The sequence below is a fragment of the Elephas maximus genome, chromosome 19 (assembly GCF_024166365.1).
Source record: "Elephas maximus indicus isolate mEleMax1 chromosome 19, mEleMax1 primary haplotype, whole genome shotgun sequence".
NCBI classification, from domain to species: Eukaryota; Metazoa; Chordata; class Mammalia; order Proboscidea; family Elephantidae; genus Elephas; species Elephas maximus.
In genome coordinates, this window is record NC_064837.1 from 13,807,557 (window position 1) to 13,823,516 (window position 15,960).

Consider the following 15,960-nt stretch of genomic DNA (forward strand, 5'->3'; position numbering starts at 1 on the left):
CCTTTTCAAGTCAGTCTTTTGGAGAGGCTTAGATTCCGCCCCCCGCCCGCCCCCGACTCCTTTTGCTTGATTCAAGCAAAATAAAGTCTGCTGAAGATAAAGTTTGTCTTTTGTGTGTATTCTTACCTGGGAAAAGACCAGAACCCTTTGAGTCAGACTGGCAATTGGTAACAATCCTAGAACCTGAAAATGCCAGGTAAGACACATTTGGATATTTAGATACACATGCTAGGCTCAAAGGAGTGCATGCGTAGTGCAAACAGTTAAGCTACCGCTACCAGTCGAAAGGTTAGAGGTTGGAATCCACTCAGAGATGGCCTAGAAGCCAGGCCTGGGGTTCTGCTTCCAAAAGGTCACAGCCTTGAAAACCCTATGGAGCAGTTCTACTCTGCACAACACAGGGTCTTCATGAATCAGAATTGACTCGATAGCAACTAACAACAACGTATTCTCAAAGCTTTTAGCTGGGCCCTCTCCCCACCATCCCTGACTGTCTACCCTGGAAACTGGGCAGCTCGGAGAAATCCAGGAGCCAGGTCTTGCAGACCTTCAGCATATAACAGGGCTGAGGGGTGGGGGGTGGGAGGTGGTGATAGAGGGGAGGGATAGGAACTGGCTTGGAAGAGGTATTGGGAAACAGATTTGGTAGAAAGGGTAAGAGAGAAGTAATTAGGGGAAGGACTCCCATCACATCCTGGGCCTTGCCTCCAACCTTAGTTCTAGCCTCAGCTCTGTCTCATCTGTGCCAAACCTCAGCCCCATCATCAGCCTCCCCACGGCCCAGCCCCAGTCCCAACAGAGGCTCAGGGGACTCAGCTTGTTTCTTCATTAACGTGTATTCATCCAAGCAGACATCTTACTTTCACAGAATGAACCACACTGTTGCGAGTGCACGCCTTTACTGCTTCATGTCCCCACTGCTATTCCCACTCGCCCAAGTAAGAGCAGGACAGAGACACTCCCCTGGTCTTGAGCCACAGAACCTGCCCATTTTGTCCTCATTCTCTTTCTAGGTCATGTTCTTCTTCTACTCTTCCAGGCCCAGGGCCTGGGCTTTGAGATCTATGCTGAGTGTCCATGGCCTGGTCTCTGGGTAAACTGGGGAAGGGGAGGATTATGGGGGGTTAGGGCTAGAAGACAGTTCTATTAGGCCCTTAGAAGCTGTGAAGAAATGAATTCTTTTATTTTGCCTTGGTTCTTCAGAAAAACAGCTTGGGAGATTTTCCCCTAAACGCTGGGGAGCTACCTTTGCTCCGGGAACTTGCCGGAGGTGGGTGGCTGCCAGGTTGTTTTCTACCTCAGAGGGTTTGTCACTTTTGTTCAGGTTGATTGATATTTCCTGGGTAAGCTGTAAACAACTTTATGGTTTGACACTTTTTTGTCTAGCCCTGCCCTGCAGTCTGCCACGATTGTTCTATTTTACATAGTTTGCAGGGATTGGTGGGTTTACTGTGCAAGTTGTGTGACTTGCAGTGCACAGAGGGAATTGGTTAGTTTGTGATCCCCCTGGGAGGGCCATGCCTTGAAATTGACAAAGGAGTTTGCTTATATAAGCAGCCAACCCCGTGGACAATTTTTAAAGGCAGGAAAAAACAGAGAAAGAGAGGAGGTGAAGAACTTCCTATAAGAACTGTAGCACAGGTTAAGGGCTGCAATGCTGAAGACAGCAAGGAGTCCAGAAAGGTCCCTGAGGCAGAGCTGGTGATGATGGCAAAAACCTGCTGCTAGGAAGACAGCTAAGAGAGTTGAGCAAGCTGCTACACTGGCTGTGAGCTGGGCCAATTAGCAGTGGAAAAGCAGAAGGCAGTATGGGGGCTGAGCTGGCCTGCCTTTGGCAGTGACAGATGCCCCAGCTATGCTGAGTTGTAACCTTAAGGCCGAGAGGGGGCCAGACGTGAGGGCTGAGAACAGGCCTGTCCTGAGAGGGCCAAGAGGGGGTGTGCATAGCTGAGAGGGGGCATGTATGCCCAAGGGAAGCTGAGAGAGCCATCCTGCACTGAAGGGAGGAGGGGTGTACTCTCCACTTTTGGAAAGCCTTATAGACTTTACCTATGTGCTTCCTGGTCCTAATCCCAAATTGTAGCCTGTTACAGTTAAACCACTTAACTGTGAGCATGGTCTGTGAGTTCTGTGTGGCCATGGCAATAGATTTTATCGAGCCCAGCAGAGAAGTAGAGTGTGCCACGCGGGGAACAACTGCTGTCAGAAATATTAAAAATGTTGAAGAGTGGAGGTACATCTGACAGCCTCCTCACAGGAACCAGCTTTGTGGTGATTCTGATTCTAAACCCTCTGGAATCTAGATGAGTTCTGACACACAAACACAGAAGCCCAAGATCAGCGGGACCAAGCACGGGAGAGTCTCAAGTTTTTCAGTGCCTCAGATAGAGCTAATATTTTGTGTGGGTAATGCCATCCATCTGACCTGCCGCCTTCCGTCCCTATCTCCCGTCTGCAGAGGGAGCCCCCTGGTGGGTGTACTAGGGAATGGCAGGGTTCTGCGCATGGCTTCCTGGAGGTCCTCATCTCAAGTTGCTCTCCACTCCTCCAGGGCTGCAGGCCCCAGGGCCCCCCCCAGAGGACCTCCAGTAAAGGCTCACATAAGAAAGCTCTTGAGCAGTTTTAAAGTTCTCAAAGACACACTCCCAGATGCTGTGGTCCCTAAAGCAAATCACACCCAACCATTAACCTTTTCTGGTGATCTCCCAGAAGACCCTACCACCCTCTGGGGTTTTCTCAGTGTTGGAGTCAAGCATTATCAGCGGGTCCATCAGCAACCCCTTCCTGTGATAATGCCACTCCCCCTGAAGCACTGAGTACTGAATCCGCTCATGCAGTGATTCCCTGATTCAGTATCCCTCTCATTCAGTGATTCATCGCTCACCTAACAAACATGTCAGGCTCCACGCTGGGTGTCAAACACATGGAAATCAGTAACGCAAGGTCCCACCTCCAGGGCCGGACAGTGTAGCGGCAATGTGAGGGGCGAGAGCAGCAGACAAAAAGGGATGACCTTACTGCAGGCTCTGAGGGGGGTTCGCATAGGCAGAGGGGTAGGTACCTAATACAGGTCAGGAGGGGTTGGTCAGGGAGGACTTCCCAGAGGAGGTGATGCCCAAGCCATCAGTGGCTCCCTGTTATCCAAAATGCACCCTGGTTAATGGCAACATACCAAGGAAAACAAAACCTTGAAATAAACATGCACATCTTCCTGGAGAGTTGTATTTTTTCCTGAATATTTGAGAAGAAAAAATAAAACATGACGTCCCTATGAACATAGGCACCAAAGACTATTGTGAAGTACAGTGAAGTACGATGCAAAATTTCACGTAAATTTTTAATGTAAAACAAGATATTTTAAAGAAATCTCCCACTCACAAAAGGCCTATATCCTCAGGCTCCTCTGGCTCCTTCAGCTGTGGTATGAGTCCTTTCTCTTCTGCACTCAGGCTCTGATAATACCAAATGCTATTTCAATGGAAAATCTTGAGAAGCATCAGTCGCTGGGAAAAATATCTAAATTCCTTAGCCTGGCCTTCCAGGCCGTTACCAACGGGACCCCCTGCCCCAGCACAGTTTCCTCCTACACTGCTCTCCTACATACTGTTCTCCACACAGCAGCTATTTACGGCTCCCCGATCAATCAGCAATGTGCCAAGCTGGTTCATGCCTTTGTGCTTTTCCACAAGCGGCTCCCTTTGCCTGGAGTGCCCCTGCCCACACATCCATCTGGCAAACTCCTACTCATCCTTCAAGACCCAGCTGAAGGGGCTCCTCTTCTGTGAAGCCTTCCCAGCAGGCTTGAGCAGAGTGAGTCAGCTCCTCCCAGCACCACTCTATGGTGAACGTGCCTCCATTTCTTGTATTGAGGTTTCTTTCTTCTCTTTATGCGGCCGTTTCTCTGATTGAATTGTGGGGGTCTGGGTGGGAGAGACTGTATCTTACTCGTATTTCCATCCCCAGCCCTAAGCATAGCACCTGGCATGGTCAGTGTCTATAAATACTTTATAGGAAGGATTAAATGAATAAAACTGAATGTGATTCCTTTCTTCTCTTTTGCTTTTAGAGTCCAGATAGGGAGACCTGAATTTTCTTATAAACTTTGGAAAATGCTAAGGAAACCAGTGAATCACAAAGACACACACATACAAAAAAACCAACCCAGAAATATTCATTTAACCTCTTTATAGCCATTCACATTTTATAACGCACGTGGTGTTATTGAGAACTCACAGACCAACGTGGGAGGCATTAGAAGTAGCCAAGGGGGAGAATGAGGAGGGGCACTGCGGATCGATCCAGGAAGTTGCAACAATAGCAGCAACAGAGCTAACACAGATCAGGTTCCAGGCACTTACCTACGTGCACACGATGACTCCTTCAATTCTTGGAACAGCTCTATTGGGTGGCTACTGCTATCCCCGTTTGATGAGGATACAGAGGCACAGAGAAGCAGAGTAACTTGCTTATAGTCATGCAGCTATTATGTAGCAGAGCTGGGTTTCAAACCTAGACAGCCTAGCTGAGGAGTCCTCTCTCCCAATCTCTACACTACGTTACCTGCATATGCACCAGGTGTATACCAACAAAACCAGCTGCTGTCGAGTCGCTTCTGACTCATGGTGACCCCATGTGTGTCAAAGCAGAACTGTGCTCCATACAGTTTTCAATGGCTGTGTGACCTTTCAGAAGCAGCTCACCAGGCATTTCTTTCAAGGCACCTCAGGGTGGTTTTGAACCGCCAACATTTTCATTAGCAGCTGAGTACATTAACCATTTGCATCATGTATGAACTTCTTTCACGATAGCTTTCAAGGCCTAAAGAATTGGCACCCCACATTTTTCCTCTGTGACTCACCTGCTCCTCTCCCAACGAGCTCACTCCTTTATAGGACAGCAAGTCGATGATCCTTGCACACGCCAGATCTCCCATCACAGGGCTTTGCACCTGCTGTGCCGTCTGCCTGGAGCGCTCTTCCTCCCAGAGCTCCTCCCCTTCTTCAGACTCTTGCTCAGGTATCACTTTCCAGTCAGACCTTTCTTGACACCCTATTAAGAACTGATGCTATCTCACGTCCCTAAAGTGGGCCTTTTTTCCCCACAGCACTCACTTCTCACCATGTGACATGATACATATTTTACTAATCCATTTTGTTTATTATCTGTCACCCACTAAACCATAAGCTCTACAAAGGCAGGGCTTTTTTGTCTCTGTTCACTTCTGTAGGCCTAGTTCGCAGACATGCGATTACTGATTTTTTGGAAGTAGGTTGCCGAGTCTTTCTCCTGTTGACTTGAACCATAAACCTTTTGGTTAACCAAAACCAAACCCGTTGCCATCAGGTTGATTCTGACTCATAGCGACCCTGTAGGACAGAGTAGAGCTGCCTCATAGAGTATCCAAGGAGCACCTGGTGGATTTGAACTGCTGACCTTTTGGTTAGCAGCCATAACACTTAACCACTATGCCACCAGGGCTTCCTTTTGGTTAGCAGTGGAGTGCTCAACCCTTTGCACCACCTAGGGACTCCAAAAGATGTATTGTTGTTGTTGTTGTGTGACATCAAGTCGATTCCAACTCATAGTGACCCTATAGGACAGAGTAGAATTGCTCCATAGGGTTTCCTAGGCTGCAATCTTGGTGAGAACAGACCACCAGGTCTTCTCTTTCTTGAAGCTGCTGGTGGGTTCAAGCCACCAACCTTTCGGCTAGCAGCTGAGCACTCAACCATTGCACCAGGAGGGTTCCAGCAAAAGATGTAAAAAAACCAAACCAAACCTGTTGCCTTCAAGTCATAGCAGCCCTATAGGACAGAGTAGAACTGCCCCAAAGGAATTCCATAGAGCACCTGATGGATTCAAACTGCTGACCTCTCGGTTAGCAGCCATAGATTTTAACCACTATGCCACCAGGGTTTCCAAAAAGATGTATAGTAATGGTAATTTTGGCTAAGAAAATAGGGAACATGAGGTAGAAGAGAAATGTGCCCTTTCACAACCAATCACTCCAGTCCCAGGCTCTGGGAAGCCTTTCTGGATTCATAAGAAAAGGTGATACGTATCCTCAAAAAGTACTCAGCATCATTTGGGACAACTTCCAGACCCAGAGGGACCAGTCTCTTATTTGCTCTGTATTTTGGATTGAATTGTGTCCCCTAAAACTGTGTCCTGTAAATTCTAACCCCTATACCTGTGGATGGAGCCCTGGTGATGCAGTGGTTAAGAACTCAGCTGCTATCCTAAAGGTCAGTAGTTTGAATCCACCAGCCGTCCCTTGGAAACCCTATGGGGCAGTCTGGGTTGCTATAAGTCAGAATGGAGGCAATTTTTTTTTTTTAATGGATACCTGTGGATTTAATCTCATCTGGGAATAGGGACTCATATAGGGTCGCTATGAGTCGTTATCGACTCGGAATCGATGGCACTGGGTTTGGTTTTGGTTTGGGAATAGGGATATCTTTGTTATGTTAACGAGACCATGTCGTGTAGGGTGTCTTAGACAAAATACTTTTTGGGATATAAAAGATCAGATTAGGCACAGAGAAAGCAAGGATAAATGCGGAAAGATAGATGCCATGTGGAGATCTCCAAGAAATGCCAAGAACATTAGAGAAGCTGAGACAAGGATTTTCCCCCAGAGCTGACAGAGAGAGCCCTCCCTTAGAGCTGGCACCCTTAACTCAGTCTTCTAGCTCCCTAAACTGTGAGAAAATAAATTCCTGTTCTTGAAAACCACCCACTTGTGATATTTCTGTTATGGCAGCACTAAGAAACTAAGACACCCTACATTTCTACTTCACCACCCAGAGGGAGTCATCTGAGTGGCCTCATTCAGTTGGGAGCAGAGTCCTCCACCAGCCTTCTCAGGAAGTTCCCAGAATGGCACTCTGGGGTGGCTGAGAACCTGCTGGCTCCACCTTCCTGGTGCCCTTTCACAAACACTATCCCTTGCTGGAGAAACCGGTGGGGCCACTTTCTTAGTGTGTACGTGGCAGGCCCTTAAGCTTTCATGGACTCCTGTACCCCATCTTGGGCATTTCAAGCAGACAGCATGGCATATGCAATGATTCAGGAGTGAGAAAAAGCCTGGTGGGTTCCTGGAGCAGGTGAGATGGGAGGGCCCAGAAGGGAGGAGGGAAAGGGAATGGAAAGGTAGCATGGTCTCCTTTTCACTGTGAAAGGCCTTATACACCAAGTAGAGAAATTTCTTTTCTTTTTTTTTTTTTTTTCCCCAATAGGCAATGGAAACCATCAAAGGTCATGCTGTGCCTTTTAGGTTTAGTTTCTCACTGAAGAAACTTTTTCTTTACTCAAAGATGCTTTCTCAACAATTAGGAAACACTGCCATCATGTGGTTCTCAACTGATGCATCTCCAACCTTGAGTTGCTAAAAAAACCAAGACCAAACCTCTTGATTTAAATAGCTGGAGCAATAAACCAGATCGAACCTGTTGCGGTCAAGTTGATTCCGACTCATAACATTAACCTATAAAAAGGATCCTTTTTTCTAAAGTTTTTCAAGAAATCAATATCTGGGTTCAATTCTCTTGAAAATCTGTTTCAAAAATCTTTAGAGATTCTGATCGAAAGGATCTTTTCTCCCCCAAACCAATAAAACCCAATCTGTTCCCTTGGAGTTGATTCTGACTTATGGCAGCCCCATGTGTGTCACAGTAGAACTGTGCTCCCTGGAGTTGATTTTCCAGATGTAGACTGACAGGCCTTTCTTCTGAGGCACTTACGGGTGGACTCAAACCTCCAAGCTTTCAGTTAGCAGTCAGCTCTTAACTGTCTGCACCGTAAAAGGAATCCTTTTCTACTCCCAGTGACCCCTTTCTTAGAATCCCAAGCCCTGCAAAAGCTTTGCCCATTTTAGAGCAGTTTCCTATCAAGCCATCTCCAGACCACTTCTCTCAACTATAGCAAATTCAATGTCAGTCCCAGGTGTGTTCTCCCTGTGTGGTCCTGCAGTTGAACTGACCCAAGTTCGAATATTTCTACCAGTTTTTAGCTGGGTGGCTTTGGGTAAATCACCTAACCTCTCTGGGCCTTAGTTACTTCATCCTTAAAACGGAGATGGCACCGTCTTCATAGAGTTATTGTGAAGATGAAAAGATAACATGTTTAAAACCAAAACTAAACCCACTGCCGTCAGTCGACTGGACTCATAGCGATCCCATTTCCAAGACTGTAAATCTCTACGGAAGGAGACAGCCACATCTTTCTCCCGCGGAGCGTCTGGTGGTTTCCAACCGCCGACCTTTCGGTTAGCAGTCGATGGCTTTAACCACTGCGCCATCAGGGCTCCTTAACATGTTTAAAAGATAACATATAAAAAATATGTGCCTGGCACATCACAAGTCCTCATAGTGAGGGGTTCCTCCTCCTCTGTTCTTGAGGTCATGTTATTTGAGCAGAGAGCAGGCACTCAGTGGAGGTCTGCACTTTGATATCCGAGACTTACCTGGTCCTCAGCTGCGTCCCCTAGGAACACAAACCCTCAGCTTCTCAGGCCGTGGGGCGCTATGTCCATGCCTTGCCTACGGCCCCTGGCCTCGCCCGGGACTGCAGTCCGCTGGTCCCAGCCTTGCGCAGGAGCCGGCAGGTGCGTAGGCGTCAGCGGGGCGGGGCGGGGCGGCATTCACTCCGCCCGGCTCCCTTCCCGGGGGTTGGGGGTGTGGGTGGATAATTCAATGCCCGTGGGACTCAGCTTCTCGCCTCACCCGCAGCTCGGCGGATTGGCTGACTGTCTCCGCTCGCCCCCGCCCTCCGTACCCCCTGCGTCCCAGGTGGCTCAGGCCCCTGTGGTGATCTCTGTTTACCGAGAGATCCGGTTCAAATTCGGCTCCTTCTCGGCCCTCGCTCCCCTCCGGGGCCCCGCCCGCCCGGGAAGCGGGGCGACAACCCAGCCGAGCCTTCCTCGCCTTTCCCTTTCCCCCACCGCCCGGAGAGGTCGGTAAGGGGGAAAGGGGGTGTGGGGGAGGGGGAGCCCCAGGCCTGGGGCATCCGGCCGCCCCCGTCCCGGTACCTCACGCCGACCCAGAAGCGCCATCTCCAGGCCTGTTTCTCGCTGCCCCCGCCCCCGCCCTGTCGTCTCGGGGTGACCTGCCCTCCCTCCGGGCTCGCAGCCAGGGACTGAACCTCAGGAATGCTAGGTCCTTAGTCGAGGCACAGACGAGGACACCTCGCTGACAGGTGTTTCCCCACCCCTGCAGACGGCGATGGCCCCCAAGCCGGCCGGACCCCCGGATGGGGGCTGGGGCTGGGTGGTCGCGGCCTCGGCCTTCGCGGTGAACGGGCTCTCGTACGGGATGCTACGCTCCCTGGGCCTTGCCCTTCCTGACTTCGCGGAGCACTTCGACCGGAGCGCTCAGGACACTGCGTGGGTCAGCGCCCTGGCCCTGGCCGTGCAGCAGGCAGCCAGTGAGGGGGGCCCCCAGGAGGGAGGCGGGAATGAGGGTGGAGAGGCCGTGACTGGGGAGCCGGCGAAATGACCTGACAACCTGAGAAAGGGCGGCCGGTGGAACCCTGTTCCAGAGAACCGTGGGTGTTGGAGGTCAAGGGGAGGGGCTATTGGGCCGGGGGAGGGACTTAGGCCAGGCAAACAGCCAATGAGAAGTGCTGGGCCGAGTTTGGGGTTCAGGGGCGTGTCTTTCACTGACTCCGCCCCCTTCCAGGCCCGGTGGGCAGCGCCCTGAGTACCCGTTGGGGGGCACGTCCCGTGGTAATGTTTGGGGGTGTCCTCACCTTTCTCGGCTTCGTCTTCTCGGCTTTTGCCCGCAGTCTGCTGCACCTGTACCTCGGTCTGGGCCTCCTCGCTGGTGAGGGGCGGCGGGAATGCCCAGGTCCTTAAAGGAAGAAGGTGGGGGAGTGAGCAGGGTGGGGGCCTGCTGTGAGGAGCAGGGCTGGGAATCCTGGGGCAGGCGCCCTGCTCCCTGCCTTCAGCCCGTCCTGTCCATTCGCAGGCTCCGGCTGGGCCCTGGCCTTCGCCCCTGCCCTGGGCACCCTCTCTCGTTACTTCTCGCGCCGTCGAGTCCTGGCCGTGGGGCTGGCGCTCACGGGCAACGGGGCCGCCTCGCTGCTCCTGGCGCCGGCCTTGCAGCTCCTCCTTGACACCTTCGGCTGGCGGGGCGCCCTGCTCCTCCTTGGCGCCACCACTCTCCATCTCACCCCGTGTGGCGCCCTGCTGCGACCCCTGGCCCTCCCGGGCGATCCTCTGGCTTCCTCTCGGGGGCCCCTAGCGGCCCTCGGCCTGAGTCTCTTCACTCGCCCGGCCTTCTCGGTCTTTGCTCTGGGCACGGCCCTGGTGGGGGGCGGATACTTCGTCCCCTACGTACACTTGGCCCCCCACGCCTTAGACCGGGGACTGGGCGGGTATGGGGCCGCTCTGGTGGTGGCGGTAGCTGCTGTGGGGGACGCAGCCGCGCGGCTGGTGTGCGGGTGGCTGGCGGACCAGGGCTGGGTGCCCCTCCCGCGGCTGCTGGCGGTGTTCGGGGCTCTGACAGGCCTGGGATTGCTGGCGGTGGGACTGGTGCCAGTGGTGGGAAGCGAGGGCTGGGGGGGGCCTCTGCTGGCAGCAGCTGGGGCCTATGGGCTGAGCGCTGGAAGTTATGCCCCGCTGGTTTTCGGGGTGCTTCCGGGGCTAGTGGGCATCGGAGGTGTTATGCAGGCCACAGGGCTGGCGATGATGCTGATGAGCCTCGGGGGGCTCCTGGGCCCTCCTCTGTCAGGTAAGGGCCTGAGTCAGCAGATTTGCTCCTAACCCTCCTCTGCCCCGGGGGTTCGAGGCTTCTGAGTTTCTTTACTTTTCCTCTCAGGCTTCCTAAGAGATGAGACAGGAGACTTCACTGCCTCCTTCCTCGTGTGCGGCTCCTTCATCCTCTCTGGAAGCTTCATCTACGTGGGACTGCCCAGGGCACTGCCCTCCTGTGGTCCAACTTCCCGTCCAGCCACACCTCCCCCTGAGAGTGGGGAGCTGCTCTCCCTTCCTCAGGTTGCCCTTCTCTCCCCCAGAGACCCCCACTCCACTCTGAACACCACTTGTTGATCATTTTCTTTGAGCCCCTCCCCCAATAAAAAATATCTATTCTTTTTTCCTGCAAGCTCCACTGTTAACCAATATAGGGTCTTGGAAAGGTCCTAATTAAGATATATAAAAAGCCTGGTTGAAAGGAACAGGATTCCAATAGGCCTGGGGGGCGGGGGGGGGGGGGTGGGGAGTCTTATCTGTCCAGCCTATTGAATTTTCTTTCCCCAAATTCTTGTCATCATAATATGGAATCTTGCAGAAGTTGTCTGCCCCTCAGCTTCAGTCTATCGGAGGAGGGGAGGAGTGGGGTCACATCCTTCTTTCCCCTGAGTAACCAGACCTCCCAAACTAACTCTTTGCCTGCATTTCAGTTTCCTTCTACTGGCCCATTTACCAAAAGGTTGGCAGTTCAAATCCACCAGCTGCTCCTTGAAAACCCTATGAGGCAGTTCTACTCTGTCCTGTAGGGTCACTATGAGTCAGAATCGACTTCATGGCACCGGTTTGTTTTTTTTTCCTACTGGCCTGAGGGAAATACAGGAATCCCAGATTCAGCTCTTTTCCCTCCTTCCAAGCTATCCCCTGCTGTTCTCTTAATTTCTTTCCTAAGTCACAGGGAATAGTGGGATAAAGGGAAGTAAGTAGGTGGGAGGCCCAGAGGGCAGAGTTCAGGGTTCAAATGCTCTGGGCCATCAGAGCTTCTGGACACCGGCCCTTCCACCCTCCAGCCATGACTCCATTTAGCCAAAAGAAGCAGATGGGTCCGAGCTCTGCTTGACGTTCTGATTGTTATCCAGTTTTCTTACCAGTTTTATTTCAAAGGGACATTCCTATTTCCCAAACATCTTTGTCTTCAGAGAAGAAGCTTAGAAGCAACACTAAAGATAAAACATGATAAGCCTCTTGGCCTTTGATTTCCACAGTTGATTCACAACTCAGTGGGGTAGGCTGAGCTCTGGATTCTTCAGAAAACGTTGGTGAAGCCAAGAAAAAGAGAAAGAGTCCTTAACAAAATACAAAAGGTTGGCACACATATGCAGGCACCCCACGCCTGCTCTGGGGGAAGCAGAGCAAGAGGCTTAAGGCACTGTGGTTCCATGGGGGCCAAGATGGGCCAGGAGGAGAAGACCTGCAATTCAGGCTTTCTGGGTCTGACTGCCCCTCCTTGGAGTTCAACCCTCTGCCATACCCTCCCTGGGAAGAGGAACTTTGGCATCCAGGGCCTCTGTTACGAGATTTTGGGGCTTTGAGGTAGGTGGTGAGAAGCAGAAGAAGCCGGGCAGGGTGATGAGAACTCCACTCCCTACAAGGAGGAAGGCCCCAGCCACCACAAAAGAAGCTGTGTAGTTGCCTGTCACATCCCGGAGGTAACCTAGGCCCAAGAGAGAAAGAATACACATGGGTGATCTGTTCCCTGGGGCTGATGGCTAAGACACATTTTTGGGTGGAGACAAGAAAAAGAGTTGAATTCCAAAGGTTGGACTGGATGGAGAACTCTGGTTCACAAGGGGCCTCAAGAGGTAATTTCAACCCCTTTCCTGCCTTCAGAAAGAACTTCTAAACCAGCCAGTGGGGATTTGGGGATCCACATGAAGTCAGCCACACCTTTGCCTTTGTTTCTGGTAATGGTGGGCCTTCTCTACCTTCAGTTAATAGTTAAAGAGGAAAATGTTAATGGTTTGAAGGTTCTGGCATCTTGAGCCTGGAGACCTTTGACCAGACAGCTCAGATACCTGAGCTGGGGCCCAGTGGGCCAAGGGAAAGGAAAGACACTGTGGCATGCTAAGTGTGGCCAGGCGCAACCAGGTCCTCTAAAAATTCAAGTTGGGCACCCTACCAAGGGTTACACTTAGCTCCCTGTGTCTTTCCACTCAATTTTTCAGCCCCAGTTTTCTTTGTCCCATGTGTGCATTTGGGGGCTGCTATGAATGGCCATGCAGGCTGTGCACTGTATAATACCGGGGGTGGTATTCACATACACTCTAATGTGAATAATATCCCCTTCAATCATTGGTGGCACTAGCATTGGTGTCACCCAGTGCGGTAACTCATGGTGTTACCCGCCTGCCCCCGTGGACCCCCTCCCGTACCAGATCATACAGAGTCCTTAAGGTTTTTTGTACTAATGTTACTTGTGAATCATAATTCCTGTATATCACTCCTTTTTCTTTAATTACTACTTCATTCTCAAAACAGTTATTGATACAGGTTCACAAATACTCATTACCACAATATTGTAGCTACATCAAAAAATTCGACAAAATTAGTCCCTGTAAAAACACAGCAGCAACAAAAACAGTGGGTGCCTGTAGCATGTGCCTGTAGCACCTGCAGGGGAAACAAAGTGATTTGAATTGTCATTGTAATTGGGTAACAATGACAGCTCTGACTGGAGGGCATTAATCCTGTTGTTGCCTGTTGAGTAGATTCCAACTCATAGTGACCCTATAGGACAGAGTAGAACTGCCCTACAGAGTTTCCAAGGAGTGGCTAGTGGATTCAAACTGCCAACCTTTTGGTTAGCAGCCAAGCTCTTAATGGTTCAAAAAGTAAATTACCATAGAGTTTTATAGCCTTGTAATTATATTGATACATGTATGCTGGGCTTACAAAAAATGTCTTTGTTGTTATAGGGACTATAACTACAGTGACTTTTTATAAAAAATAATAATTTTCTGCTGAAACACTGCACAAAAGTTTTATAGACAAGTTATTTTGGTGTCGCCCTCTGACGGTGTCACCTGGTGTGGTCCTCACCCCCGCACGCCCCTAGTGACACCACTGCCTCCAATTGTGCAACACGGCACCCTGGCCCACCAGGTAACCTCATTCCCCTTACCTGACAGAGGAGCCCCCAGCAGCCCCCCGATGCTCTCTACCATCTGCACCAATCCTAGGCCGAAGTATATCCTTCCAGTCCCCACCAGTTCAGGCAGTACGGAGAAAGCCACTGGGGTCAGGGCCCCTGATGTGAAGCCGTAGGCCACAGCCAGAGCCACCAGGGCTGTGGGAGCCCGAGCCACGGGGAACAGGACCAGTGACACCCCAGTCAGGGTGGTCCAGAACATCAGGAGTCGTGACACGGGCCCTGGAATTGCATCTCCCAGCCACCCGGAGGCTACACGCCCCACAAGGTCAGAAATAGCAGCCACTGAGAGTAGGAAGGCAGCAGGCAGTGGGTCCCAATTCAGGTCCTGGAGATGGGCCACCAGGTGGACATAGGGAATGAAGTAGCCAGTGTTGATCAGGGTGAGGGCAACAGTATAGCGCAGGAAGGGGCCATGATGGAGGAGGGAGGCAAGCTGGGATCTAGGGCCACCGACAGCAGGGTCCTCAGCCAGGGAGAGGGGGCGGAGGAGAGCACCACAGGCCAGCAGGTGGAGGGAGAGGGCAGATACCAGCAATAGGGCCCCCCGCCAGGCATAGTGGCTGAGCAGCCACTGGAAGAGGGGGGCAAAGGCGAAGGAGGAGAGGCCCACGCCTGTCAGTGCCAGGCCCATGGCTAGAGATCGACGGCGAGAGAAGTAACGGGACAGGCAGGCCAGGGTCGGAGTGAAGGTCAAGGCCCAGCCAGAGCCTGCCAAAAAGGAAGAAATGGGGGTTGAGGGACTTAGAAGGCTCAGATCCCCCAGTAATTTCAACACTGCCCAGCAGCAAATATAGCACTGATTTAGGAGTCTCAAAGACCTGGGTTAAAGTCCTGGTTTTGATACTTTCTAGCTGTGGGACCTTGGGTGCATTTACTTGACCTCTCAGCCTCAATCTCCTCGTCTGCAAAATGGGGACAATGTATCTCACAGGATGGTGGAGGATTAGAGATAATGTTTGTAAAGTAACTAGCACAGAACTTTGGAGTTAGATGCAGGCTCTACCATTTCTGGCTGGGTGGCCTTCATTTGCCATGTTGCATAACCTTTTAGAGTCTTTCTTCATGTGTAAATAGGATGATGATATCTATTTCACAGCCACAGAACTTGGTATGATATTATAGTAGCACTTCCTTCTACACTCCAGTCCCACTAGCCCTAATTTTATACATTCTGATTCATCATTTTTGAATTTCCTAACTTCCCTATGGGCATAAGTGCTAGCCATATTTTCCTTATTCTCCCTAAGCCTTTTGGAAGGAGCAGGAAGAATGTGAAAGTCCAGAGGTCAAAGACCCAGGCATTTTAGTCTTCTGCTCTTGCTCAAGGTCTCACCTGAGAGCAGCCCAATACTCAGGTAGAGGTGATTCAAGGAGGTAGCAAAGGAGGCGAGCAGCATCCCCAGTGCAGCCAAGAAGCCCCCAGTCATCACCACGGGCCTGGGCCCGAACTTCGTGCTCAGGGCACTGCCCACTGGGCCTGGAAAAGAGCAAGGGGTTCTGCGAGAAGATCTGAGGAGTCCTTCCCCAGCAGCACCCCCCCGCCCCCGCCCTGTCCCCACGTCCCCTCTCCCTTCCGACTCTGGACCCAGGCGCGGCACTCACTCCCAAACTGCTGTACCGCGATTCCTATGGAGGCGATCCAGGAGACGCGCGCCGCCTGCTCCTCAAACGCCGCCACAAACTCCACGAAGAAGACGCCGAAGGAGCGGAGCACCCCGAACACCAGCGCCGACTGGAAGAAGGCTGAGAGCACCACCACCCACCCCCAGCCCCCGTCTGGGGGCTCAGCCCTGCGCAGCATCTGGGCGGTAGCAGGGATGCCGCCACCAACGGACCGGGCTCAGGACGCTTTACCTCTGCCCACCCGCCCAGCCACTCGGCCGGGCGGTCGGGGCCGAGCGGGGAACGAGAGGCTGGTAGAGAAGAAGGCAGTGACGTGGGCGGCGACAGGCGACTGCGACTCTCCCCCAGGGGGGCGCTAGAGGAGCGGAGACCCGGCCGGTGCCGGCCGGGCAGTAGGAGCCTGGGGGCGTGGCTCCGCAGGCCCGGAGAGGGGCGCCCA

At 52.0% G+C, this 15,960-nt stretch overlaps 2 protein-coding genes across 8 annotated transcripts; one reads left to right on the forward strand and one right to left on the reverse strand.

Moving 5' to 3' along the window:
- The first annotated feature begins 6,960 nt into the window (after positions 1–6,960).
- Positions 6,961–11,095, forward strand: SLC16A11 (solute carrier family 16 member 11). Of its 5 annotated transcripts, none has more exons than XM_049860376.1 (5): positions 6,961–7,106; positions 9,216–9,423; positions 9,678–9,845; positions 9,966–10,730; positions 10,818–11,095. In XM_049860376.1, exons 2-5 carry the CDS (start codon positions 9,222–9,224, stop codon positions 11,045–11,047), a joined length of 1,365 nt encoding a protein of 454 aa, XP_049716333.1. In that variant the 5' UTR covers positions 6,961–7,106; positions 9,216–9,221; the 3' UTR covers positions 11,048–11,095. The 5 variants fall into 5 exon arrangements, with proteins under 5 accessions (XP_049716333.1, XP_049716328.1, XP_049716329.1 ...); XM_049860371.1 differs by lacking the exon at positions 6,961–7,106 and adding an exon at positions 8,694–8,789; XM_049860372.1 differs by lacking the exon at positions 6,961–7,106 and adding an exon at positions 8,694–8,789 and having other exon boundaries at positions 9,678–9,821.
- A 708-nt stretch (positions 11,096–11,803) lies between these two features.
- Positions 11,804–15,924, reverse strand: SLC16A13 (solute carrier family 16 member 13). Of its 3 annotated transcripts, none has more exons than XM_049860590.1 (4): positions 15,501–15,924; positions 15,232–15,375; positions 13,869–14,606; positions 11,804–12,401 (listed from the first exon to the last, which is right to left on the reverse strand). In XM_049860590.1, exons 1-4 carry the CDS (start codon positions 15,697–15,699, stop codon positions 12,202–12,204), a joined length of 1,281 nt encoding a protein of 426 aa, XP_049716547.1. In that variant the 5' UTR covers positions 15,700–15,924; the 3' UTR covers positions 11,804–12,201. The 3 variants fall into 3 exon arrangements, with proteins under 3 accessions (XP_049716547.1, XP_049716549.1, XP_049716548.1); XM_049860592.1 differs by having other exon boundaries at positions 15,517–15,606; XM_049860591.1 differs by having other exon boundaries at positions 15,232–15,395; positions 15,501–15,583.
- Between the last annotated feature and the right edge of the window lie 36 nt (positions 15,925–15,960).